At 38.2% G+C, this 26,923-nt stretch overlaps 2 protein-coding genes across 3 annotated transcripts; one reads left to right on the top strand and one right to left on the bottom strand.

The window, feature by feature from the left end:
- Positions 1-503: 503 nt before the first annotated feature.
- On the bottom strand, positions 504-3,158 carry LOC124094361 (uncharacterized protein C12orf71 homolog; the record flags this gene model as incomplete). The annotated part of the gene is made up of 4 exons (XM_046447036.1): positions 3,146-3,158; positions 1,562-1,794; positions 1,112-1,519; positions 504-689 (listed from the first exon to the last, which is right to left on the bottom strand). Coding segments are annotated over exons 1-4 (840 nt in total), but the record flags the coding sequence as incomplete, so codon positions are not given.
- An 8,049-nt stretch (positions 3,159-11,207) lies between these two features.
- Positions 11,208-24,302, top strand: Aspa (aspartoacylase). Of its 2 annotated transcripts, XM_046447037.2 has the most exons (7): positions 11,208-11,604; positions 13,110-13,305; positions 14,783-14,876; positions 17,322-17,429; positions 20,267-20,376; positions 20,804-20,911; positions 22,267-24,302. In XM_046447037.2, the coding sequence occupies exons 1-7, from the start codon at positions 11,369-11,371 to the stop codon at positions 22,462-22,464; spliced, it is 1,050 nt and encodes a 349-aa protein (XP_046302993.1). In that variant the 5' UTR covers positions 11,208-11,368; the 3' UTR covers positions 22,465-24,302. The 2 variants fall into 2 exon arrangements, with proteins under 2 accessions (XP_046302993.1, XP_046302994.1); XM_046447038.2 differs by lacking the exon at positions 20,804-20,911 and having other exon boundaries at positions 11,209-11,604.
- Positions 24,303-26,923: the final 2,621 nt, after the last annotated feature.

Genomic DNA, 26,923 nt, shown 5'->3' with positions numbered 1-26,923 from the left:
CTTCCCAGTGACTCACTGCCCTAAGCCACTTGCTCAAGACCCAGAAGTTCCACCAAAACCATCCTGCCATGTGGGAGTCACAGGGGTCCTGCTGCCTCTGACACTGCAGATAGGAGTTAATGATAAAAGAGGTTGAAATGCATGAAATAATAGATAAAATAGGGGGAAATACAGTAAGAAGGGACATAGGGAGAGAGAAATGAATGCCTTCTATTTAGGAAGCAAAATACTCCTCCCTGTGATGTCCTCAGAATCAATTTCAGTCTTCTAGTCAATATACGTACTTTCAACCTGGGCCCAGATGTTATCTTGGAAAAGGAATAAGACATGGATAACAAGAACATTTATTGGGAAAACAAAAAGGCATGCTAATTTTAAAATACAGGCTGGGGAAACAATTAAAATTCTGGGTATATAGGGTTTTCTAACTAGAAGGATTCTTGAGGTAGGAGTCTGTGGCCTCCAACAAAATGTCTTCTCTTTAGTGCCAGTAGAATGGGGACCTTGTTGGCCCTCTCATGGCGCTTTCTCCCTGGCAGGTAGGAGACCACTTGCTTCCTGAGCCAGTGGAAGAAGCCTCTAAAATTCAGACAGGAAGTGCTTTCTGCGTCTGAAGGCACGTCCTCTTCCTCTGACTGCTCTGCTGAGACTGAGGCACTTTCTGCAGTGCCAGTCTCCTGGCTTTCCATCTGCCAAGACAATGAAGAGTAGTTAGAGACATTCAGGGTCAGCAGTCATGGAGCCAATATTGACTCATTTATGGAATTCTAATTTACTTTTGTACCAAAATCAGCCAACTCTAAGTGCAAAGTTTTATTACTCTTTCATCATTAAACGCACACATGCACACACACACTAGTTTGTTTAATCCTTAGTACATCTCTCTGCTCCTCCCCTCTCTTTCTCTCAGTGTTCCTTGGCATTTTCCCAATACCTCTTTCCTGTCTCCTTTCCTTGCGGTGGTCCTTCTCCCATTGCTCATCTGGCTCAGACACCGGGGTCCCTCTTCTGCTTCACAGCAGGTACAAGGACTCCATGCTGTCCCACCTGGCACCCCCCCACACACACACACACAGGGCCTACCCCTTGCTCTGGGAAGATCTGTGCTCACCTCAACAATTTCATCATCCTCAAGCCCAAGAGGCATTTCTGGGAACTGTGTGGTATCTCCATTTTCTGGTGGTTTCCACTTGGGCAAGTCCTGACAAGCCTCATGTTCTTCAGGAACGACCTGATCCATATGGGAAGAGACACTTCTGGGTGGCTGAACATCCTCCTCATGAGGAGGGTCAGAAAGCACCGAGTCATCTTCTTCGTCATCATTTGTATTGTCTAGAAATGCCTTAATATTTTTCATGAGATCATGGAATTCGCAGAAGGCCTGGGTGACCGTCTCCTGTTGGCACTTGTCCATCCTCTGGTAGTCGTCACTTTGAGACCAGTCAGCTAGTGAATCTTCATGGCAGCTCAGATAGGCGTACAAGATCTCAGTGATGGCTGTTTCACGAAGCTTCTCTGGCTTGTCCCGGATTTTATTTCTTCACCCCATGGATCTCCTTACACTCTTGGTTCCCCATGCCCCTTGGACAGGAGGGAGGAAGAGGCCAGAAAGACCCTCAGAGGTCAAGTCTTCACAGTCAGTGCTGTCTTCAAAGGGGAAAGAGCCTACAGAGAGGCTCTGGTTAAATTTGGGTTCTGAAATGCAGTGCTCTATGTCAGGGCAGCTGCTGCCGGAGGATGAGTCCTCCATGGAATCCAAGGGTTCAAATGCCCAGTCTCCCTTGATACTGGAAACTTCAAAAGAAAAACATTAATAGGTGATATTCAGAAGAATGTACTTTAGAAAATAATACTCATTCCATTTTCTGTTCACAACTATCACACTCAGGCAGAAGTGCATCCTATATTTGCACTCTCCAGTCAGGGGCAGAAGAGCCAGTTCTTTCTCTTTTAAAACTTATTGAGTAGTAACCCTCTGTACTGAGCATCTCCACCTGATTCCTCTCATGCTTGATCTTATTACTACAGTTGAAAGAACTGCTTGTCATAAAAGATAGTTGCGTAAAATTTGAAAACAACAGGAAAATAGGAAGATAAAAATAAATACCCCCCATCCCACCATCCAAGGGGAATAATAACTATCAGGAAAAGAGTTCCCTGCATTCCTTTATAGTACTTTTTTCTTCATATCTACATGTATGGATGGATTGTACATGTGTTTACACATCTTAGGTGTGTGAATGTCACATCAAACAAAGTGAGATTGTTAAATTTTATGACACAGCTAGCAGGAAATACATATGTGACTATTCTAACCACTTTCCCATTAAGTCTCTTTGCTGATCACCTATTAATGATCAATGAACCTCACATGATTAAGACCATTAACAATAGTCTTCTAAATGATAGTAAACCCCTTATCCAAAAATTTCTGCCTCTCCTTTTATAGTCCTATAGGTTAGGTTATTAGATCCAAGATTACAAATACTTTTAAAATATGATAATTGATATTAAATTACTTCTAGAAAGAATACAGCTATTGAAATGTCCATCTTCCCACCATCTGATGGTATCTGTTGTCCAGCATTTCCCATGATGCTCCAGCAAGTCATTGGGGAAGGGAATATACACACATTGGCTTTCACTTGATCTCTCCCTCTCCCTCTCTCTCTCATTCATATTCACATACCTTGTAGACACTATCACACCTGGCTCTAGTGACTTCCTTAGGAAAGAGATGCTTCCAATTCCTGAGGCAGACACAGGCTATCTGAAGTCCTTCAGATACTGAATCCAGTAACTAAGAAGTGCAACAGAACACTAAGACAATTGGCTACCGTGGCAACAGAAGAACACAAGTGTGGAAGGAAAAATGGGATAGAAATCCAAAGGACACATTCCCTTGCTTTCTTCATTTTTTCTGTCAATGCGACCAAAGTGGACAAGAACAACTTAGAGAAGGGAAAGTATTTGGAGGCCTTGTGTTTTCAAAAGTCATAGATAACTGGCTCCTTTGCTCTGGGTCCACGTTGCATCATGGAGGGAGGACCCTGAGGAGGAAAACTGACAACAGATAGGGGTCAAGAAGCAGACAGAGGAAGGGATCACAGAAAGAACACTTCTAGATCATGCCCCAGTGACTCACCTCCTGCAAACATGTCCCACCACCTACCATGACTCACCAGTCAGTTCATTCAAACTAAGATGAATTCATTAGGTTTTAGCTCTCACAATCTACTCCTTTGACTTCCGAATATTCTTGCATTACAAGAGCTTATGCTGAACACCTCACATCCAAAATATAATATTCTGCCCCTGTCTCCTAAACAGCTCATATCCTTCTCACAGAGCAAGATGTATTCCAAGAGTCTCATAGTCTCCACAGCTCTGGCACTGCCCCAAAGTCCAGGCCAAGTCCAGTGTCTTCTGAGACTCCAGACCAACTCTGGGTTGTGATGCCCTATAAAAGCCAAAGAGAAGTTTCATATATTCAAAATACAATTGCACACAATAATCATTCCCATTTCAAAATAATATTTGGTTAAGCATCATTCTGGGTGTGTCTGTGAGGATGTTTCTAGATGAGATTAATATTTGTAACAGTAAGCCAGGTGTGGAGGTGCAAACCTGTAATCCCAGTGGCTTGGGAGGCTGAGGCGGGAGGATTGTGATTTCAAATCCAGCCTCGGCATCTTAGCAAGGCCCTAAGCAACTCAGCAAGACTGTCTCTAAATAAAACTTTAAAAGGCTGGTGATGTTGCTCACTGGTTAAGTGCCTCTGGGTTCAACACCCAGTACCAAAACAAACAAATGAACAAATAAAGAAATAAATTTGTCCCAGTAGATCTAGTAAATCAGATTGTCCTCCCCAGTGTGGGTGGACCTCTTCCAAATCCATTGGAGATCTGAATAAAACAGAAGACTGCTCTGCCCAACTGTCTTGGGGCTTTGACATCAGTGTTCCCTGCCTCTGGACTTGGACTGGACTCGTCTCATCAGCTCTCCTTCTTCGCCAGCCTTGAGACTCAGACCAGAACATTACCATTGGCACTCCTGTGTCTCAGCTGGCAGATGGCAGCTCCTCGACTTCTCAGACTCCATAACTCCATCATCCAATTCCTGTAAAAGTTTCTCATTTTATGTGTAATATCTTCTATGTTTTTCATCTTTGCTATTATTTTTCTTGATACTACAGATTTAACCAAGGGGTGCTAAACCTCTTTGACACATCCCCAAGCCATTTTTAAATATTTATTTTTTATAGTTGTAGTTGGACATAATACCTTTATTTTTATTTATTTATTTCTATGTGGTGCTGAGGATCGAACCCAGGGCTTCACACATGCTAGGCGAGCACTCTACCACTGAGCCACAACCCCAGCGCCCCCCCAAGCCATTTTTTAAAATATATTTTATTTAGAGAGAGGGTCTGGCTAGTTACTTAGGCCTTGTTAAGTACCTGAGACTGACTTTGAACTGGCATTGTCCTGCCTCGGCCTCCTGAACCACTGGGATTACAACGATGCACCACCACACATAGACTACAATCTCCTACTTATTCTGTTTCAAGATTCCAGATTACATACTATGCCCTTCCTTCCTTCCTTCCTTCCTTCCTTCCTTCCTTCCTTCCTTCCTTCTTTCTTTTCTTCCTTTCTTCCTTCTGTAGCAGTGCCAGGGATCAAACGTAGAACCTTGTACACACTAAACAAGCACTCTACCACTGACCTCTACCCACACCCTTTTTTTATTTTATTTTGAGACAGGGTCTTGCCTCATTGCCCAGCTGACCTTGAACGTGTGATCCTTCTGCTTCAGTCACCAGAGTAGCTGGGGTTACATGATGCACCACTGCACCTAGCTTCCATTTTTGAAATTATGATATAATTTAAAAGTATAAAAAGAGGCATTCTGATCCTGCCATAAGATGCATGGAATGCTCAACAAAGCCTCTGTGGATTCTTGCCAACATGCATCACCTTACTGCAGTTATGGTAAAATGACAGACAATTCCAACTGTAGGACATTTGACAAAATATCTCATCATTGTCAGGTCATGAAAGGTAAGAGAAGACTGAGGTCCTGTCACAGACTGCAGGTGACTCATGGGAAAGTACATTTAAATGCAACTTGTGTTCCTCATAAGCTCTTACAATAGGAAAAGGACATTAGTGGAAGAACTGGGGTAATTCCAATACTGTCTTTGAGTTAGTTAATGGTATTGCACCAAAGTTCACATCGTGGTCTGCTCATTGTGCTAGCCATGTAAGATGTCCACATTGGAACAATGGTTTGAGGGATATATGGATGCCCTTAGTATGCTTGCACCTTCTCTGGAAGTGTACACTGAGGCCAAGATAAAAAGGTCAAAGAAAAATACATTAAAGTAGGAAAAATGATAAAACAACCAACCACGTATTACAACTAATTTTTTCAGGCCTTAACATTTTGCCATATTTGATTCATTGCTTGCTAGTAAGAGTATATGATAGGCAAGTGCAGAGGTGTATGCCTGTAATCCCAGCAGCTCAAGAGGCTGAAGCAGGAGGATCACAATTTCAAAGCCAGCCTCAGCAAAGGCGCTAAGCAACCCAGTGAGAATCTGTGTCTAAATAAAATACAAAATAGGGCTGGGGTACTTACTGGCTCAGTGGTTGAGTGCCCTGAGTTCAATCCCCGAACCCCCTTAAAAAAGAATATATTATAGATAAAAATTTAGGCCCCTAATCTCTCCCTCTTGTGTTCCATTTGCTTCCCACTTCCCTTATAAGCACTATTCTTATCTTGATGTTTACATTATGCATGTCTTAATGCTATTTCATATTTATATATTGCTTTACTTTGTAGACTAAACATATGGAGATATGAATATACTCAAAACATCTGGGTTGTATGTGTTAAAGTGGATAAACAGGTACACTTTATATATATTTTAACAATTTAAAATTTTCCCAATTTTAACAATTGGTAAAATACCAATGTAAATGGACATTATGTGATACTTTTTATGAAAACTTCAATTCAACTCTCTTAGGCTGAATTATCCACTCTTTAGAACTCTTTGTATACCTAGTACAGACTACTCTCACCCTCAAGCCTTTATGGTCATATGTTTCCTGTCATTAACTCTTCAATAAATAGCCCCTTGACCCCAAAGATCCACATATCTTTTTTTGTTACATTAAGCTAGTGAGAATTCTATGTGCTCAATGTCTGTGGAAGGGAGGAAGGAGATAAGGAGGTTGAAATTGAGAAAAGGAAGACTCTAAGACTAAACTCATAAGCTTCTCAAAATGTGAACAATGAAAGTCACACAGGGTGGTAGTAAAAGAAGGAGGGGAAAGACCTTCGAGGGAAACTGTGGATGAGTGAGCAAGATGATGTTGGCCCTGGGAGGCGAACTGGCAACATAGGAAGAGTCAACAAGAAGGATGAGTCCAACCACCTTCAAAGAGGTTGACCTGTAGGGAGAATTTTAATGACACTTGCAGAGGAAATTCAGAGAGCACAGTGAGGTGGGATGGAGAGGACTTGGTTAAATCAAGATCTGGTGAACACTTTAACTTTTGGTAAAATGGCTTCAGTGCTGGAAATAGCTCCATGAGAGTTGACTCCAAGTCCCTCTCTTAGATATGTCTTGGATGACGTGTGGGGGGAAGATCCTCAGGAACATGGCCACCCCCACCAGCCATAGTACTTATCAAGTGCTTGCTTCATCTCATTCATTCTGTAACAACCCTGTGAGGTCTTGTAATAACATCTCCCTCAATTTATAAATGAAGACAGCCAGACTTATGGTGATTAAGTGACATTCCCAGCCCCCACCCTCACCCTCCATGTTGCTCCTTATGCCAGCCAACTTGCTAGAACGAGCCACCTTGCCAGGATATTTTAGAATAACATGCTAAAACCAATCTGGTTCCCAGGGACATCAGAACAGCTTTCTGATTGTCTGAACACTATTGATTGATATAGACTTCCCAGTGACTCACTGCCCTCTGCCACTCCTCGAGACCCAGAAATTTCCCCAAAACCATCCTGGGAGTCACAGGGGTCCTGCTGCCTCGACACTGCAGATAGGATTTAATGATAAAATGCATGAAGTAATAGATAAAATAGGGGAAAATACAGTAAGAAGAGGCCTAGGGAGAGAAAAATGAATGCCTTCTGTTTAGGAAGCAGAATACTCCCTGAGATGTCCTCAGAGTCAATCTCAGTCTTCTAGTCAACATACCTACTTTCAACCTGGGCCCAGATGTTATGACGGAAGAAGAGGAAGATATGGATAACAAGAACATTTATTAGGAAAATATAAAACCATGCTAATTTAAAAATATGGCTAGGGAAACAATTAAAATTCTTGGTATATAGGGTTTCCTAACTAGAAGGATTCTTCAGTCTGCAAGATGCTGGTGGCCACCTGGACTGTGTCTAAAAGAGAATGACTCCCACAGCCACAAAACCAAAATTGCAACCATGCCAGGCAGAGAGCAGTCAGTAAGGCAGAGCCAGTGCTGCTAGAACAAAAGAGCCCATGAGCCACAGAGATATTCAACAAAGGAAGCAGAATGGTGCAACACCTCTGAGCTCCTCCAGCTACAGGCTTCCTGCCTGGGGAGACTGTGGATTTGGGGGCCTGTGATTTTGAATAACTTACCCACTCTATACTTACATTTCCTTCCGCAGTAAAATATCAGTATCAATATTTACTTAATTTCCCTAAAAATGCTAAGGGAAAATGAATAGTCCTACCTAATGCACAGTAAGTGCTCAATAAATGTTAGGACTCATTTCATAATAGTGGCTGCCATTTATTGGTTACTTCTTTAGACCAGATGTAATAATTTTAGGTCTGAGTTCAAAGACCATGTTCTTTTTTTTTTTTTTTTTAACCATATCTCTTGTTATTCAAAGGCTGGGAGAGGTGAAAGGAAGAGGGAGAGAGAGCTGAGAGGTGGAGTTGGGGGGAGGTTCTTAATAAAAGTCTAAGGCCATAAAACATATTCCTAGTTTCTTTGAAAAGTTGGGTCAAATAAGAATGTTTGGAGATAAGATTAGAGTCAGCTTGACACCAAATAATAGTAGACCTTGAGTGGCAGGGTACGGAATAAGTGTTGAAGGAACAGGTTAATCTTTTTAATTTGGAAAGAAGATTTCAAAGAATAAAATGTCTGAAAAGACTTGTTATTCATCGTAGTAACAGTTAGGAGACTTACCCAAAACATGAACATCAAGGAAACTGATTTTGACCTGATACATACATACATACATACATACATACATACATGTACAACACCTACTCCCTGAAAAAAAAAAAGATATCTCATTTAAAAAGCAATGTTAAGCCCAGGAGGAGCAATATCCTGTGCTATATCTGTAAAGAATGCAGACATGAGCCATATGGAATCTTTCCTAGCACTTTGTTATTATTGTTGTTGTTGTTTTGTTTTGTTTTGGTTTGGTTTTTTTCTTTTGTTTTTTGGTATCAGGGATTGAACTGAGGGGCACTTAACCACTGAGCCACAACCCCAGCCCTTTTTTGTATTTTACTTTATACAGGGTTTCATTGAGTTGCTTAAGGCCTCACTAAATTGCTGAAGATGTCTTTGAACTCATGATTCTCCTGCCTCAGCCTCCTGAGCCCCTGGGTATTAACACCATACCTGGCTTTTGCTAGCAGCTTATAAACTCATCTGTTCTATATCTATCTGTTATCATTCATTTATTTCCAGGTGAAAAGTTGATCAGAATGGGTGACAGCACCAGGGCAACAGAAGAAAGAAAACACTAAGGTCGTGAGAGTAGTTTGACGGCATGACTCTTGGACAGCCACGTTATGTATAAGACACTTTATAATATTGAATAGGAAACCCTCTTTGTTCCCCGGTCATACCAATTACGCAACAAACCCACCTTAAATTTTTCTCCTACAAAATTTCTAACATTGATCTGTTGGATAGCCATAACCATGAAGTACAAATTTGTTCTCCTTTTGTTTTAAATCACATGATTTTATTAACAAATCAGTCATCTCCGTTGGCACAACATATTTGTAGTGCTGGGAGTTATTAAACACCTACTTCAAAACATTAAATATTCAACTTAATAGGGAGATAGTGACAACTAGAAAAGATTTCATTTTATGTATTCTCAGTTCTCTAAGTTCTCCAAAAAAAAAAAAAAAAGAAGAAGAAGAAGAAGAAGAAGAATTAATGCAACTGCATAGTTTTTGCAAGGATCCAAACTCAAGTGTGTTTTGGGAGACAGGGAGTTAAAAATGTTTTGGAAGTTAAGTTGGTATAAGAGTATGAAAAGCCTCTGTTGCTCTAGTTCTAAGGAAATGCTCTCCTTTTTCTAATAAAGCTTTCCACAGAAGACAAACTGTACACTATAAACAAGGTAAGTATAAGAAAGAATTACAGCAGTTCATTAACTTTCAAATAAGTTATTCACTTGGACAATGTAACAGAAACTTTACGGATGTGAAGTGTGCTTCAAAATGCTGATCTGTTAAAATTCCATAAAACAAGCCTCAAAATGCAAGTCATTTGTGCCAGCTAAAGTAGAAAACTAAAGTAGCATTTCCAGAGGGACTAGGGCAAAGGACAGAACAAACTACAAATCAGCAAGGAAAGAAACAAAACATAGCAGTGTTAATAATTTACCATAGTTACTGCTCTTGAAACCAAGGTAGGATTACAGCTGTTATCTCTTTACATTTACGTGTGTTTTCATCATCTCTACAATGAAGTGTTTGGTGTACACTAATGTGTGCAGAAAATCAAAGGCTGCAGGGCTTGTCTTAGAACAGTAATTTTAACGTGTAAATTTATATTTTCTTATTTTGCTTTATCTTTACATTATGGTCTCTTAAAGGAAAAACATGGAAATTGGTTTATTAAATATCATGAAGCATTCATATTTCATATTTCTATCATGTATTTTATTTGTGAGCTCATTGGTTTCCTGAGCACACTGTAGTGGTTGTTTATATGAATTCTGAAAGAGCAAAAGTAGAACTTCAGAGGAGACCAAAAATAACAAAGAGGCACCCTGTTGCCCTGTGAAAAAACACTGGACTTAAATCAGAAACATGGGCCCCAGGCCTAGTTTTCTCTTATGTAGCTGTGGAAACTTATTCAGGTTGCTTAACCTCTCTTTGTTTTATCCCTGCAATGGGGATGTCAATACCTACCCTGTTCTATCTTACAAAGTGCATATATAAATAAATTGAACTAATGTATGTGGAAGAACATCATAAATTTAAGTACTTTGCAATTGTAATGAATTATTCTTGTCCTGCTACAAAACAGCCTGGTATTACCAATACATAGAATTTTAATACTTGAACATATTTGAAATTCTGGGTGATTGAGCATGATATCAAATCAGATTTGGCTCAGAGTCATTTCTCCAAAGGCATGTGATCATCTTAGTATTCTGGGTAATTTCTTCTAATAGAACCCCTTTTCACACAACACACTCCAGTCGAGAGGACTGCTATCAGTAAATGAGGCCATGTCTTTATAAATTCATATCATGTGGTTAAAATTTATAGTATGTCCCAAGACATTTTCGTGCATTAAAGGGATTTGAAAATTACTAACAGTTGCTTTTCCTTTGGTACTTTGGCAAGGTTCCTAAGGAAATTGACAGAGAATAACCAATAACATCATGAGAAAGAAACTAAGGGATGTTTCAAAGTAGCTTTTCAAGACCCAGTGATCACCGACTGGGTCCCTGTGTCTCTTACCATGTAAAAGCAATTCGAAAGAAAGGGTGCTGGCTCAAGAAGAGGCTCTAAGTATCTGCCTTTGATTGTTGATAGGAAACTCAATGCCCTCAGATCATGAAAAGTGCCTGGATTTACTTCAGAATTTTTTTTTAATGACAGTGGAAACAAGTATCAAATGAGCCACTTTTTAATTTTTTTATTTCGGATGATTAGAACTTTACAAACTATTTTTATCATTGCAAGTGATCATGAAAGCCCTATTGGGTGGCATTCTAGCTGAAGGGAAAAAGGACTTTTTGTACTGGTAGGAGATGCCAATTTATTATTGTACTTAGACCTACTGACCATCTGAGGGAGTTAGAAGTTAACAACTGTATCTCTGGTTGATCTTTGCATATTTTAATCCAAATATGGTAAAGGACAGGGCTACAGATGGGAGTGTCCACATAATAATAAAGGGCTCAGAACTTGTAACAGAAAATGTTTAAAGTCCTCCACTCAAGGGAACTCTGTACTTTGTACTTTGGTTAAATTCTCTTTTAAATTTAAATTTCTAAACTTTTCTTAGGACATTAAGCTCCCTTTGATCTCTTCTCTTCTGAATTGCAGAAATCAGATAAAACTATTGGTAAAATGACCTCTTGTCACATTACTGAAGAACCTATAAAAAAGATTGCTATCTTTGGAGGAACTCATGGGAACGAGCTAACGGGAGTATTTCTAGTTAAGCACTGGCTGGAGAATGACGCTGAGATTCAGAGAACAGGGCTGGAAGTAAAACCATTTATTACCAACCCAAGAGCGGTGAAGAAGTGTACCAGATATATTGACTGTGATCTGAATCGTGTTTTTGACCTTGAAAATCTTGGGTAAGAATATGTTTTATATAGTGTGCATACGTGTATGTATGTGTGTGTGATAAATATTAATGTTTGTACATATAGTGTCTATAATGAGTAAGATCGCTTTCACTTGTAATCACATTGCGTTGTGAATTACACAATTGTGGAAACTGGGCATTCATATCTCTTTTAAATACTTTTTTAAGTACCACATTATTTGATTTTTCTCTTCAAATATATCCTATACGGGCTGCAAACATATATAAGAAAGGTTTTATTTTTAAATCATGTCTTGAAAGACAGATTTAATAATCCTTTGCATTAAGTTAGTGTTTGGCCACTATGTTTGTATACACATTTGTTAACTGTGTGGGAAATTCACTACAATGTTTTTTTGCAACTATGTTTATGGTAGCACATAAAGTTCTAGTTAAGAAAAATATGATGTTCCAATTAATATTTGTTGAATCAAAGAGTGAATAAGTATCCATTTTCAGAAAACATCAGACCACTCTGCAGCCTAAAGAATAGATGTGTTTACCTTCATTCATGCACATATGCACACTATACAAAACATTTAGGGCTGGTGAGGTGGCTTCATGATGTCATCAGGGCCATAGGTTGCTTCTCTCTTCCCCCTGTGCTTGTCTTCACATGTACCTTTTTGTACTCATGGTTTTTGCTTCATAACTGCAAAATGGCTAGTCCACCTTCTTGATTGTATTCCAGACAGGAAACACTCAGGTGCAAACTGTAGGTCCCTTAAAGATACTAGTAAAAATAGCCAGGAATAGAAAGAGATGGAATTACATGAAAATGTGGTTGAATGATTTAATGAGAAAAAATAAATTTAAAACATTATCATGTACAGCAAGCAAAAATGTATCCTAACCATTTCAGGAAGTGAGAGGTTAGATTAAGACCCATCTAAGAATATAATGATATCTATTAACATTTGTCTCACAAAAAATAGATACACATGAACCTGTAAATTTTTGTATTTTTGGAGCATTTACAGACTCTTTTCTGTAAACCTTGTCCCTGGACCACTGATGACTGTCGGGCCTCAATTAAAAATACTTAATGATGATGTGAGCACCTAAGTTTGACTCTGTTTCAAGAACTTAAATTACCAAGAGTGAAGACTGGGGGGGGGAGATGCACTTAATGATCTATCCCGGTAATAAATAACAAGTGCACCATAACTACAAAAAAACTATAAATAAGATTAATTGAAAAGTTTTGTTCAAGGTTGAAGTCAAATGGTAAACTCTGTTTGAACTGCCCTACCTGTGACTAGCCACATAAATGAACACATTATTTTACAAGAATACCAATGAAATATTAGTTATGTGAAATCAAATAAGAAAAAATATTTTTCATTTTTAAAACTTTTAGATGTTTTAAATCCCCTCAGGAATTTTCCAAATCAAAGGTTTGGCAACTGGTTCTTTGTACACTGTATTCTTATTGACTATATATGTTATCATAGCCACAAATATTGTTAATCTTTCTCTTTCTGCTAATAAGAGCAAAAAGATGTCAGAGGATTTGCCATATGAAGTGAAAAGGGCTCAAGAAATAAATCATTTATTTGGTCCAAAAAATAGTGAAGATTCCTATGACATCATTTTTGACCTTCACAACACAACTTCTAACATGGGGTGCACCCTTATTCTTGAAGATTCCAGGAATGACTTTTTAATTCAGATGTTTCATTATATTAAGGTAATGTCAATGTTATTAATTTATAAGTTTACATAAGTCAATTATAGGTGAGAAACAACTAGAACAGGGTCAGGAAGGAAGGTCCAAGAGAAATGGGATCTATTCCCCAGTCAGGCTGGGAGGCTAGATGGGAGAGGCTGTACCCAGATTCAGAGGTAGGTGGTAGTGACAGGCAGGAGAAAGGAGAAACAAGGAAAATAACAAATACAAGGAATAAAATAATAAGACCTTGTGGATTTTTGTGCCCATAAAATTATAAATTTTATTCCAACAGCCACCAATTCATAAGCTATTGAACAAAAAAACAAATAAAATGAATATAAGAGTTTTAAATGTTATGGTTGAAATATCAAAATTACAGGGTTTTAGGAAGCTCAAAATATTGTCATGTCCAGTGGTGAAGACATTGTCTCCCTTTAGTCCTGCCCTTGTCACCATTTGATTGGGATTACCCAAAACACACCCAATCTTTTGTCATATAGTTCATAAAGCTAATCATTTTAACACTCAGGAATCCGTGAGATTAAAAATTCAGGCTTCCAGTGCCTTTAACTAAAGAAAAAAAAGTCTAGAAAATAGCAAATAAGCAAAAACACAAATAATGGATTTTGTATTTGATTTTATATAATAGATGTTCTTCCTTCCTGAGAGCTAACATGATTTAGTAGGAAAAATTTGATCCATGTAGCCAGAAGCTGGGTTTAAATCTTAGCTTTCTCCTTCACTAACCTTAACAAGAAGTTCAACTCTCAAAACAGCTTTCTTCATTTTATAAAATTGGCATGAGAATACTCACCCCATATGGCTGCGCAAGTCTTTAAATGAGAAAAAATATTCAAGGCATTTAGACTAATGTCTACCCTGTGGTGAGGGTTAACTATTACTTTTGTTCCCCTTGAGTTCTGGACATTAAGAAGGTAGTGGCTGTGGTGGGAGATCCTTATGCAGCTGTTCTGTGTTGCTTATTCAGGAGAGCTGAATGTTTCTGTTGCCAGACATGGAAGCCTCAAGGTTGATTCCTAGTTATCAAAACCAAGAGCCCTGACTCAAATTTCCATTCAAATAGAAGGATGAAAGGGGAATCGCCTGACATTAATAGAACCTGAATTACAGGGTCAGAAACAGAGCTCTTTAAGAAACTAAGTAAGCTAAATAGTAAGGATAAGCAATGATGAAAACGAAAATAACCAAATCCATTCAGAAGGAAAATTTATTTCCTATTCTTTGGTCATGGCTCTGGAGAATTATTTAATGTCCATTTTACCCAGAAAACTGCATGTAATTCAATTTTACACGCAATTTATTTGTATGTTTTCAAAGCTGTAACATTGAGTTTTAGAGTGTTTCATAAAACTGTCTGACTAATCTTAGTTGATGAAGTAAAAAATATGAAGTCCTTATTGACTCTATAGCAGCAAAGAGAAAAAAATATATGGTCTTTACATAATAAGGAAGATGATTTAAAAATTCTTTGCAGACTTCTTTGGCTCCATTACCCTGCTATGTTTATCTCATTGAGCATCCTTCCCTCCAGTACGCAACCTCGCGTTCCGTAGCCAAGTATCCTGTTGGTAAGTCTGTTGGCATAGCTGAATAAAATGTGTCCTACCTGAAACTCCAAGAAAAATTAAAGAATATTTATAGCTACCTTGCACATCCTTAAGGCTTATAATTATCAGATAATAAGCAAATTAACTCCAGGCAGACACTATACTTTATTTCCTCAATATCTTGAAGCAGCTTTCTGGTTCTATTCATATTATTTTCTTCACTGTTATGTTTGACCCTAAAAAAATCAGTCTGACAGATTCTTCTAATCCCAAGAATTAGGTGAAGAGTCACCTTTTATAGAACGTTATCTCTAACTCCACTCCACAAAATTGCTCTAAAAATGTGAACTTTCAACAGATATTTATTGTGTGTCTACTAGAGCCCCACCACTGTGCTAGGTTCTGGGAAAATAGTAAAGAACAAGGCACACAGAATCCCTCAAAGAGCTTAGTATCTAATGAGAAGACAGACATTAACCAGGTCATCACTGCACAGAGGGAGAAATGGCAGAGTAGAAGTAATTCATTCTCTTTCAAGTGAGATACACTAACATAATTAACTATTTGCAAATTATACTATAATTAAAATTTCTATTACAACTTAAGTGGTTTTTGTTAGATCTTAGATGCTTTAACCAAGAGTAAATTTAAGAGCAAGTTTGCAAATAACATAAGCAAATGAAAACTTAACAATTATTCTGGTTACTCAAGTATTGGTACTTTTGACACATAATTAAAGAAATTAGTTAATTATTAATTATAACTGGAGAAAGCTAAATATCCAAATATAGGCACAGAATTGCAATAAATGTAATAAACCAAAACCTTACTGTATGAAATAGGGTTGAGTGCAGCTCAGTGATACAGTGTTTGCCTACCATGTGTAAGTCCCAGGGTTCCATCCCTGGCACCATAAAATAATAATAATAATAATAATAATAATAATAATAATAGATCATGGGTTATATTTAGTACCAAATAAAAGTGTAAGACTTCTAAACTTTGAGATATTAGCCTTATAATATGATATTTATGGGCAATGCTGTTTTAGCTAGAACAAATATCTCTGATAAGTTTGACCCTTACAAATAAAGCCAAATCTTTAAAACATTTCAATATGAGGGAGTATTAATTACATTTTAAATAATTAGAAAATATTAATATGTTCTTCCAACTTTGCTCTTTTATATTTGAAATCTATATGTCATATACACGTTGGCAGCTAATGACAATATGTAATAGAGGAAGGAAATATCAGGAACTCCCCTACTAATCTTTCATTATGGCCCCTTTGTCAGAACTGAATAACATGTACATTCTTAAATCATCAGGATGGTTGGATTACTATAAGTGAATTAAACTTTTGATATTTACTCTTAAGCTGAAGAAAAGTTAATTTATCTTAAAGATTGGATAATCAACCAAAATTTGATTGTATTAGAATGGAGGAAAATGGAATGCAACAACAATATCTTCCACAAAATGCACACAGACATATCCATGAACACAATTTTCATACATTTGTACAAATCATTCATGCACAGAGGCATGCCTTAGCCCCACTTATGATATCATATACTTAAATGAATTCCTATAAATATACACAAGTAAGTTACACACAGTACAACATAATGAACTTTTTGAATTGGAAAATAATAGAAATGGGTGCAAATAGGATGGGTTAAAAGAATATATTTGAGTTGAATGTAAGAGAATGAATGTGGGTGATACATTAATAAACAGTTTGATAAATGGAGAAAATAATAACTGGAGGGATGACTCTGTGGGAGACTTGAGCAGGTGGAGGAGTATTTTGCAGGTGTAAGGATGGATGCTTGACAGCTACAGGAAACAGACCTGGAAGTACAAGCATAGTTTTATGAAGGTTAGAGGAAATACAAATTTTTCTACAGAAAATAAGAACCATTGCACTATCTTATCAGAATGGGTTAATATTAAGTATAAAAATGTTGCCCTAAAGTCACATAGATTGCATGTTAACTTAAATTCATAGTTCATCTAGCTATATTTCTATGACTAACTAGATGTCTTTCCTCCTGTTAGAGCTAAATGTTAGTCTGTGACCATCTCTCTTTGTGGCCACCTATTACTTTGTCATTGCAGGTTTATCTACTTCTTTTGCTATGTTACAATACTTAAATATTTGAATCACATGAAAGTAAATTTAAAGAAAAAATAACCCTAAGTTCCGACTACTCAAACACAAGTCTGATTTTTTCCATGTTCTCTTCCAGTCTTTATTCACTATGCATTTATCACTATGTGTATTTAAACGTGTAAATGTTCTGCTTTATTTTTTGCTTAACTTTCTGTCTCAAATACTTTCCATGATGCTAACTGGTCTAACTTTTAAATATTTATGGGGTTCTAGATATAATAAAATGCTTAATTTCACAATACATTCTAATACTTATATAATATTACTATCTTCCCTTCTGTACTTAGGTATTGAAGTTGGCCCCCAACCCCAAGGTGTTCTGAGAGCTGATATTTTGGATCAAATGAGAAAAATGATTAAACATGCTCTTGATTTTATATATCAGTTTAATGAAGGTAAGTGGTGGGTAAGAGTTGTTTCCTTAATTGTGGATATTTGCATATTTAGCTATGTGTTAGTCAGGTTTGCATTATTATGACCAAAATATCTGACAAGGACAACTTAAAGAAGGAAATTTTTATTTTGGATTATGTTCTCAAAGGTTTAGTCCATGGTTGGCTGGGTCCATTGCTCTGGGCCAAGGTGAGGCAGACATCATGGCGGAAGGGCATAGTGAAGGGAAGCAGCTCAGAACATGGCAGCTGAGAAGCAGAGAGAGGGAAGGGGCAATCCCAGTGACCAACCTCTTCCAGCCACTCCCCATCTGCCTATAGTTACCACCATTCAAGCTAGAATAGACTGATTCAGCACTCAAAATCAAATAATTTCATTTCTGAATATTCCTGCATTAACATAGGAGCTTTTGGGGATACCTCATATCCAAACCATAACAATACTATACATACATTACATAGTACATATATAGTGCATATATATGTATATATGTACCAACGTACAACACTTTAACCATGTGTGTGTGTGTGTGTGTGTGTATAAAACTTAACCACTTAACATTGAAATAGTAATTGAAATTTAGGTCAAATTCATCATTCTCATAATCTTAGATGCGTTTTCAAATTTTTTTTATTCACTTCAGCTATTCCTCAATCACCAGAATAGAAAAACATACAAGAAAAACAGTGGCCATATAAACAACCCAAATCAAATCCTATTTTCCTATTAATCTCCATTTAAAAAAACCAAAGACAGAGTAGGAAATACAAATGCCCAATAAAAGTAGAAAAGATGTTCAACATCACAAGTAATCAGAAAAATGCAAATTAGAATGAGAAACCATTTTCCCCATCAGATTGGACAAAATAGCATCTGACGATATTAAGTATTGGTAAAGGTATAGGAAAAGGAGATACTCTCATTCCCTGCTGACAAACATTTGAATTGGTAAAGACACTTTAAAGGGTAATTTTATAGTATCTGCTGTATCTACTTATTAAATTGTGTAATTCTTATAACCCAGCAGTTCCACATTTCAAAGAAACACAAGCTCATGAATACCCAATGGGTTGTATTCAAGGGTGGTTATTATAGCTTTGTTCGCAAAGGAACTGACTCAAATGTGCATCCGTTGGTGAACAGTTAAACAATAATAACATGGAAGAATCTTCAAAACACACTATTGTTTAAAAGAAAGAAAACTGTAGACAAAAATATATGATATAAACATTTACTTTAAAATAATAATAATCACTTGCTAGAATGCATATAAGTATGAAATTGTTGACAAACACGTAATTATGGTGACACAGCTACTGAGTCATTCAATGTCTGTGGGGAACATAATTCCTTAGCCTCAGATGTGCAGCCCCCTGTGATCGCAGGAACTTCTTCTCTATTTGGGAATACTTTGGCTCCAAAGTCATGAAAACTGAAAATGAGCTAGATGTCCACCAACTTTGTATGAGGGCAGGTTCTCTACTCTCTAATGGAACTGGTATTGGGAAGGTCATAACATATTCACAAGAAATTCTCAGAAAGTAAGTGTGGAACTCTAATATGTTAAGAAATGATATCCCCAGGGAGAATGCCACAAACCTGAGTGGAATGGTAACTCAAAGACACTCGGCTCTCTGTTTTCGCATCCATCAGTCACCCCCATCTCTTGAATCTGGGTTGCCCCAGTAGCTTGTTTTTGTGCCACAAAGGGTCTTGAAAAAGACTGTGTATTGGGACTTGCCCTCTTGTGGCTTTTGGGAACCCTGTGTGGCTATTATGTGAGTCAGTCCACACTAATCTGATGGATATGAAAAGGTTATAGAATAGAAGACTAAGATAGCCCAGCCACCAGTCATGCAGCTCCAGCTAGAGCCTTCAGACTGTCAATTGCCAGACATTAGATTGAGGCCATCCCAGATTACCCAGCCACCAGCTGATTTGCCAGCTCACCCCAGATGCATGAGCAAAGCAAACAGAAACCAGCAAAGAGAGTCCACACTAGAGGAACTGCCTAACCAACCCACAGAACTACAAGCTAAAAAGAAAAAAGAAAAAAAGAAGAAGGTTGTTGCTTTAAGCCATTAGTTCTGGGAAAGTGTGCTATGCAGCAAAAGCTAGCTGACACAGGATTGATCTTAGGATCTCCTCATCCCAACTCTGCTCTAAAGGCAAAGGAGGACTTTTCCTTTAAGATGAAACCATAACATCCTGTGGATACACCATTGGACATATGTTCATCCTGTTTGCTCAGAGACCACATGGTATCTGTGTAAACTACTCCTTTTCCAATTTATGGGCATTGAGCTGAGCTATTTAATGTCATCTCTTTGAAAGCTGGTAGACTGCCTGCATCCCAAGATTTCACTGCTCAGGGGCCATGTAAGTGTTTAATGAACTTGATTAAGAGAAAGAGCCACTAGACAGAAGCCACCTAACTTGCTGAAAGTCCCCCCTGAGAATATGCAATCACTGAGTGTCAGAGCTGGAAGAGTCTTTCAAGATAAGCTAATCCAAAACCCTCTTTTGACAAGATTGCTCAAAATAACTGGCATAGTCAGCAGAACAGAGCCCAGGGTCCTGACTGGCAGATCTAGGCTTTTTTTCTCCCACACTGGCTTCTTTAAGTTATGTTTTCTACCTCTGTTCATCAGTGCAATGATAGGAATAATTCCAGAATTTGGGGCTTTATATTGTTTATGAACATCTTTAAGTTACTTAATGTGTTCTCCTTGTAACGGTCTTCATTTTGTTGTTTTTCTTTCCTTCCTTCCTTCCTTCCTTCCTTGAAATATTGACTTCCCTTTTTTAATTGCTATAATATGTATTATTTTTGTTGTAGGAAAAGAATTTCCTCCCTGTGCCATTGAGGTCTATAAAATAATGGAGAAAGTTGATTATCCTAGGAATGAAAATGGAGAAATAGCTGCTATTATCCACCCGAATCTGCAGGTAACATTTGTTGTTTCTTTAAAATAATGAGAATATTTTAATAACGTTGTACCTTTGAGTAGTAGTTCACAGTTCATACAGCATTTTTACATACATTAGCTAATTTGATGTTCACAAAACCACTGCAGCGTAGAGAAGTGTATTAGTTAGCTTTCCATCACTAAAATAAAATGCCTGATACAATTAATTTATAAGGAGAAAAGGTTTATTTAGTCTCAGTCCAAGGTTGATTGGGTGACTCCTTTGCTTTGGGCCTCTGATTGGGGCACTTAATGGTAATAGTAGAAAGTATGCATTAGAGCAAACTGCTCACACTTGTCTAGAGTTTAAGAGTGATGGGGTTACTTATCAGAATTACCTAGGGGATTTTCTCCCCAAATGCATGGAACCCATCACAAACTACTAAAGCAGGGCTTCTCAAACTCAGGTGGACACAGGGAATCAAATGACTTCACCAGGTGATTTCATAGGACTCAGGTCTGGGGAGCACTGCACTACATGGGAACCTCTGCAGATGCGACCAACCAATGGGCAGGTAAGTACCTTCAGTGATTCTGGGCATATCTCTGCCTGAAAAGCACTTGTTCAGAGCAGAATTCTCAACCAGGCCACCCTGTAAAATCACTGGGGACTTAAAGAAAGAAAGGAAGGAAAAAACAGGAAGAAAGGAAGGAAGGGAAAGAAAAGAGAAGAGTGAACTATAAAAATGAGAAGCATGAGGGACTGGAGGAGATGGGTGATAACATAGATGTTTTTATTACATAGCTATAGGTTATATGACTATGCTATGTATATATCAAAATTTACAACTGCACACAAAATTAATGATTTTTTTTACTCTATAATTAATTTTTTCAAATAAAACTTTAGTAAAAAATGTATTTATTAAAAATAAAGCCACTCTTTAGATTCTGATTTGCTATAGCTGAGATGGGGCCAGCCCTGTACCCATGTAAACATATATTAATATCCCAAGTGATTCTAATGTATGGCTAGAGTTGAGAAAATCACTGAGATGCAGTGCCGTGCATACTTCAGTATTCTACATGTAAACCTCTGACAATTTGTTAACATGAAGATTTTGATTTAGAAAGTCTGCAGAGGGGAACAAAATTATGCTTTTCTAACAAACTGCTGGGTGATGCTGATGCTTCTAGAAAATATTAGAAATGCGGAATCTCAAGGCACCACCCTGATCATTAGCATCAAAATCTGCATTTTAGCAAAATCCCCAGATGATTTGTAAGCATAGCCAAGTTGGAGAAGAACTGTTCTAGACTTCCTATGATCTGACAACATTGGTGCTTGAAGGATCAAAGGGCCAAATCCCTGGGGCAGGACCTGTCAGATAACACAGTTGTTAACATAATGTGGGGACACACCTGCAGTACATCCTCCTCGACTTAGACTTTTCTCCAAACCACTCACCAATCCTCCCATCATAATAAAGTCTCCCTGTGTGCAAATACAATGTGACTCATTTTTATGTCCCCAACAGTAGAATGTCTTGCACACAGAAGGCTCTCAAAAAATATTTCCTAAATTTTGCTGAACAGAATTTCACTTCAGATGGCAAAAAGTAGAATATGCACTTAGGTGGATATGAAATTTATTTTTCCTCTTAATATTATAAACCTCTTTGGCCACATTCAAGGCAAACTTGGTGTCAGAGAAACTCTAATTACACATGTCAACTGTAAAAATTAACAGGGAAGCTCTTAAAACTGCTGCCCAAGACAGTTACATGGTTCCAGTGGAGTCAGGTCTCTCCCATGCCTCTCAGGACACCCTTCAAGGATCACTTTTTAAAGAATAGAATGGTATTTGTTAAATATCTAGAGTCTTGACATGAAAATTTTGTAATTTATTATTTTAACTGTCTTCCGAAAGGATCAAGACTGGAAACCGTTGCACCCTGGGGACCCCACCTTTGTGACTCTTGACGGAAAAACTATCCTGTTGGGTGGAGACTGTACCGTGTACCCTGTGTTTGTGAACGAGGCTGCTTATTACGAAAAGAAAGAAGCTTTCGCAAAGACAACAAAAGTCACTCTCAATGCAAAAAGTATTCGCTCCTCTTTCCACTAGAAATCAGTGCTAGTTCACTTTTTGGGGGGCATCTTGAAAAAGGACCAGTCTGTACGCTCCTCAAGAACAGAATTGTGCCTTATTCAAGTTCATGATCTGAACTTGACCCAGTCCTGACCCAGTCTCCAAGCAACAGGCATTCACACCAGTGTCTTAAAGAAAAAAAATAAATTAATGAATATCTTTTAAAGTTATCATATTTTATGTAGATAGCTTCTTCAAAGAAGTGTGCTTCCTATTTCTGCATAGATTTTTATACATTTACACTCTGATAGTTTAACATTCTTAAAAATAGCCTTCTTTTTCAAAGTACAAAAGACATAGGTACTATGTGCAGAGTTATTAACTTGAACATGGCATGAAATGTGTGTTTTCAAGTAATTTTTGTTTGTTTTTGTGGTGCTGGGGATTGAACCCAAGGCCCTGTGTATTCGAGGCAAGCACTCTACCAGCTGAGCCATATCCCCAGCTCAAGTAATTTTTAAGTGCTACTAGAAATTAAAGGTGGAGACTATTTTTTAAATTTTTCATGATTGAGTTAATGACACTATATTAAGAATTCAGTCCATAAACTAGCAACAGTTGTGATATCCATAGTAGATTTTAGCTGCTCTTTTTCAGATGACATGTTGAAGAGAAATGAAAGCTGATTGTAAATATACATCTAGAAACACTGATGTCTTACACTCACCTTGAGAAGCTACTTGTCCTTCTCATCATAGACAATTAGGAAGAGGCAAATTCCTCTCATCTGCCACTTCTTGTTTTGAATGAACACTCACTCTTACTCCTAGCCAAAGCGTGAGGAGATCTTTGGACTCCAGTAGCTGCCAGCCTAGGTGGTTAAGACCCATAACGGAGGACAGTGGACGTAAGTGGAAATGTGACCCTAATCCATGTCTCTGGTTTACAAACACACCCTTTCAAGAAATTCTCCCATTTTTTTTTAAGCTGAAATCCCTCACCTCCTCAAAGGACTTCTGGCAAAACACTGCCTCCCTCCCCTCCCCTCTTTTAGGTCACAGCAACCAAGTAAGGAACAACTTTATCCTACGATTTGAACCCCAAGGAAACACATTTATGGCTTCAAATGTTTTACCAAAAATACTAACATTATCTGGAACTTATATAGATACACAAACATTTTCATTCTTTCAGAGCTAACTCCACTAAGCCAATTTTATTCCATATTCATTGTTTTATAGAGCACAACTAAATGATTTCTGAATTTTGCACTAGAAAAATCATTGTGTGCTTTGCCAAAATTATTTTCCTTGGAATAAACTTCCTTCTGAAGGTTGTAGTAAAAATGTGTCGATCTTTTTTAGCACGTAAGTTTTACCAAGTGTCCTTCTCCCTCTATGACAAACGTTCTGTTATGTTTTATCTTAGGCCAAATCCTCAGGGTCAGTTTTTCCAGATGTAAATTTTGGCAAGGAAACTTTATCCTTCCATTGAGTTTCAGTTATTTATGTAATTTATAATGTGCCATTTAGGTCATTGTGGTTTCAGTTTGGGGGATTCATTATTTCTATTGAGCGTAATATTTCCTGACTCAATTATTATTGTCTTCATTGTTTCTAATTAGATGTGATTTTTTTTCTTAATCTACAACACATGGCTGTGTAGTTTTATTATTTTCAGTTTTATTTTTATTATTTCTAACTATCTGCCAGCTTCATTTTCTCATGTATAAAGCGGGGGTGAGGGCTGGGGATGTGGCTCAAGTGATAGCGTGCTTGCCTGGCATGCGTGCAGCCTGGGTTCAATCCTCAGCACCACATACAAATAAACATGTTGTGTCTGCCGAAAACTAAAAAATAAATATTAAAATTCTCTCTCTCTCTCTCTCTCTCTCTCAAAAAAAAAAAAGTGGGGGTGATAACAATAGTAATGCTTCTACTATGGGGTTACTGAGGATTAAGCAAGTTAATGCATGTGAGCACTTAGCTCAGTGCCCAGCACTTAGTTCAAACATAGCACAAAAGACCCTTTGTGAGCTGCTCCCTCCCCCACAACCTCTCTAGACTCATCTCCATTCCCATTCTCTCTGTTCCAAGGCCCTTGTGTTGTTTTATTCCTGAACACCTTCATCCAAACTGATTCTTCCCCCTAAAATTTTCTCCCAACTTCATGCATATCCCACACACACACATACACACCCACCCCAGGCCTTGCTCTAGCTAATTCCTGTGTTTCCTTCCAAATGCAACTCAACTCTCATTTTAGGTATGAAGCCTTCATCTCTATCTGACTTAGTTGCCCCATTTGCCCATCCTTCCATCTATGCCATCTCAAGGACATTAACAGAGTCTTTTTCAGACTGCAATCTATTAAATGCCTAATAAAGGTTAGTTGAATAAATGAGTGAGCCCAAATGCCCTTCTCTACCTAAACATCTCCACATTCCACCAATCTCCCTCCTTCTTTTTTCCTTCTTTCTCAGTCACTTCCTGGGTCTTCTTAATACCTCTCTTGAGGGAAACTCACTCCATTCTACACTCTTCAGACTGTTACTATATCTCAAAGGACAGCAGGAGAAAAATCGTAGTAATAAAACACACTTTTAAGCCTACAATCCCATCAGATTAAACAGGGAAATGTTCCCACTCAGTAGTTCCCCCATGTGAGACATTTTGGTGGCTTCTCCTTACCCTTGAAATGAAGTGTCAAAGCCTCACCTTGATGAGACAAGCCCTACATGCTCTGAGCATGGCCACCCCTCCAGCATCATCCCATGTCACTTGGCTCCTTGCTCCAGCAGTTGGGCCACACAGGCTTGATTCTCCAGACCTCAGATGCATCAAGCTCCTTACTACCTGGGGGTCTTTGCCCATGTGTTTTCACTTCTTGAAAGTCTGCCTCACCCTCTCATCCCTTGACTCAGATGACACTTGTCCTCAGTGTAACACGGCCTAGGTTAGGCCCCTCTGTTACACAAACACACTTATATCAGACTAGCACGTACCACAACTCCAAAAGTACTAATTTATGAGATTGGTGTAGAAGACAGTTAAATGTGTGTCCCTTTACTTAAACTGCAAAAGCTCTAAGGGAGCAGGGAGAGTGTCTTGTTCTTTGAAGTATCCATAACTTTGAATACATTTCTTACCACATAGAAGTCGATCAGTCTTGTTGGATACATGAGATTGATCTGATGAGTGAAACCATCCCAGAGGGCTTCCTCAGAAGAGCAGATTGACTTAGAGACCACAGAAGATGACCCTGGAGACCACTAGATGCCACTGGGGCAGGAATGGTGAACCACATACAGTTACTGCTCCAATAGGAAGAGCAAGTGGGAAGGGGCAGTGGGGAAACTCTGAAGACCGAGATGACCAAGGCCATGGTGCTGGGAGAGGAGCCTACAAGCCCTGGGGGCAGCAGGGCAACTGGACCAGGGCACATCTGCTGGGCCTGCATTTGCAAACCCCATGCAGACACAGTCTGAAGGGAAGTGACTGCTTAGGGACTCCCCAAACCTTTTACTATTTCTGTATTTCCACATATATTGCCATCAAGAGACTCATAACTTACCCACAGAGACCTTCTTTATAACCCCCACCCCAACACAGACACATGAAGTCCAGCACTGGGCAGATAGTAGTTCCTTAATACATCAGATAAATGCCTTGGAAGCTCTCTATGGAGTATTTCACCCAGGGCTGCCACATAAGGCTTCCTGGGTCACACAGGACACAACTCCAGGGAAGCAGGGCTGTAATCCCCTAAACTGCAAAGTGAATGGCACAGCACAGGATTTTATGCCCCATCAAACTGAAAAACAGAATTGGTATTTCTTCTTTTGGCTGAGAAAAAGAACAGGGACTTGGTCAGTAATGTAAAATCCCCCTCAAAAAAACTGGGGTCTATAGGTGATTGCTATGATTAACATATAATTAATATAAAGTGAAATTTAGAAAGAAAATATTAAAGCCACAATAGCTAAATATCATTTTAAAAATTTATGATATTTAATGTGACACAGGCTGGGTTAGGCCCTAAATATCATAAAGGCCCATTTTAGAAAATAAATCTATTAAATGGAGAAATAAATTTTACCATCATGAAATAGCATAAGACATCTCAAGGAAGTAGAGAGCATCCCCTGACAGGATATTTCAATGCTGTGAGTATGAATGCAGATACATTTGTAGGTTTGGTGGTCAAAAGTTGAAGGTGTTTCCATCTGATGGCTTCTAGTTTCACTACTAAGTTGGAGATTTTTGTAAACTACCTACAGGTATTTAAAGAGAAATGATGGGGTAAAGAATGACAGCTTTGAAATAACTACTGGAAAATATAACAGAACTGATGAAGGAACTAGAGTAACCACTGGGGTATTGTAAGGATTAAATAAGACTCTGTAGGTAAAATGCATGGCATGTTGTAGGCACTCAATGTTCACGTCCTTCCCTCTCCTTCCACTTTTAGTGGAAGAAATTTTCTCATTCATATT

This window comes from Marmota monax, unplaced genomic scaffold (assembly GCF_021218885.2).
Source record: "Marmota monax isolate L192 unplaced genomic scaffold, Marmota_monax_Labrador192_F-V1.1 WCK01_AAM20220418_F8-fsc01733, whole genome shotgun sequence".
NCBI lineage: Eukaryota > Metazoa > Chordata > Mammalia > Rodentia > Sciuridae > Marmota > Marmota monax.
Note: the sequence above shows the minus strand (reverse complement) of the source record. Positions and strands in the feature narration are given on the sequence as shown.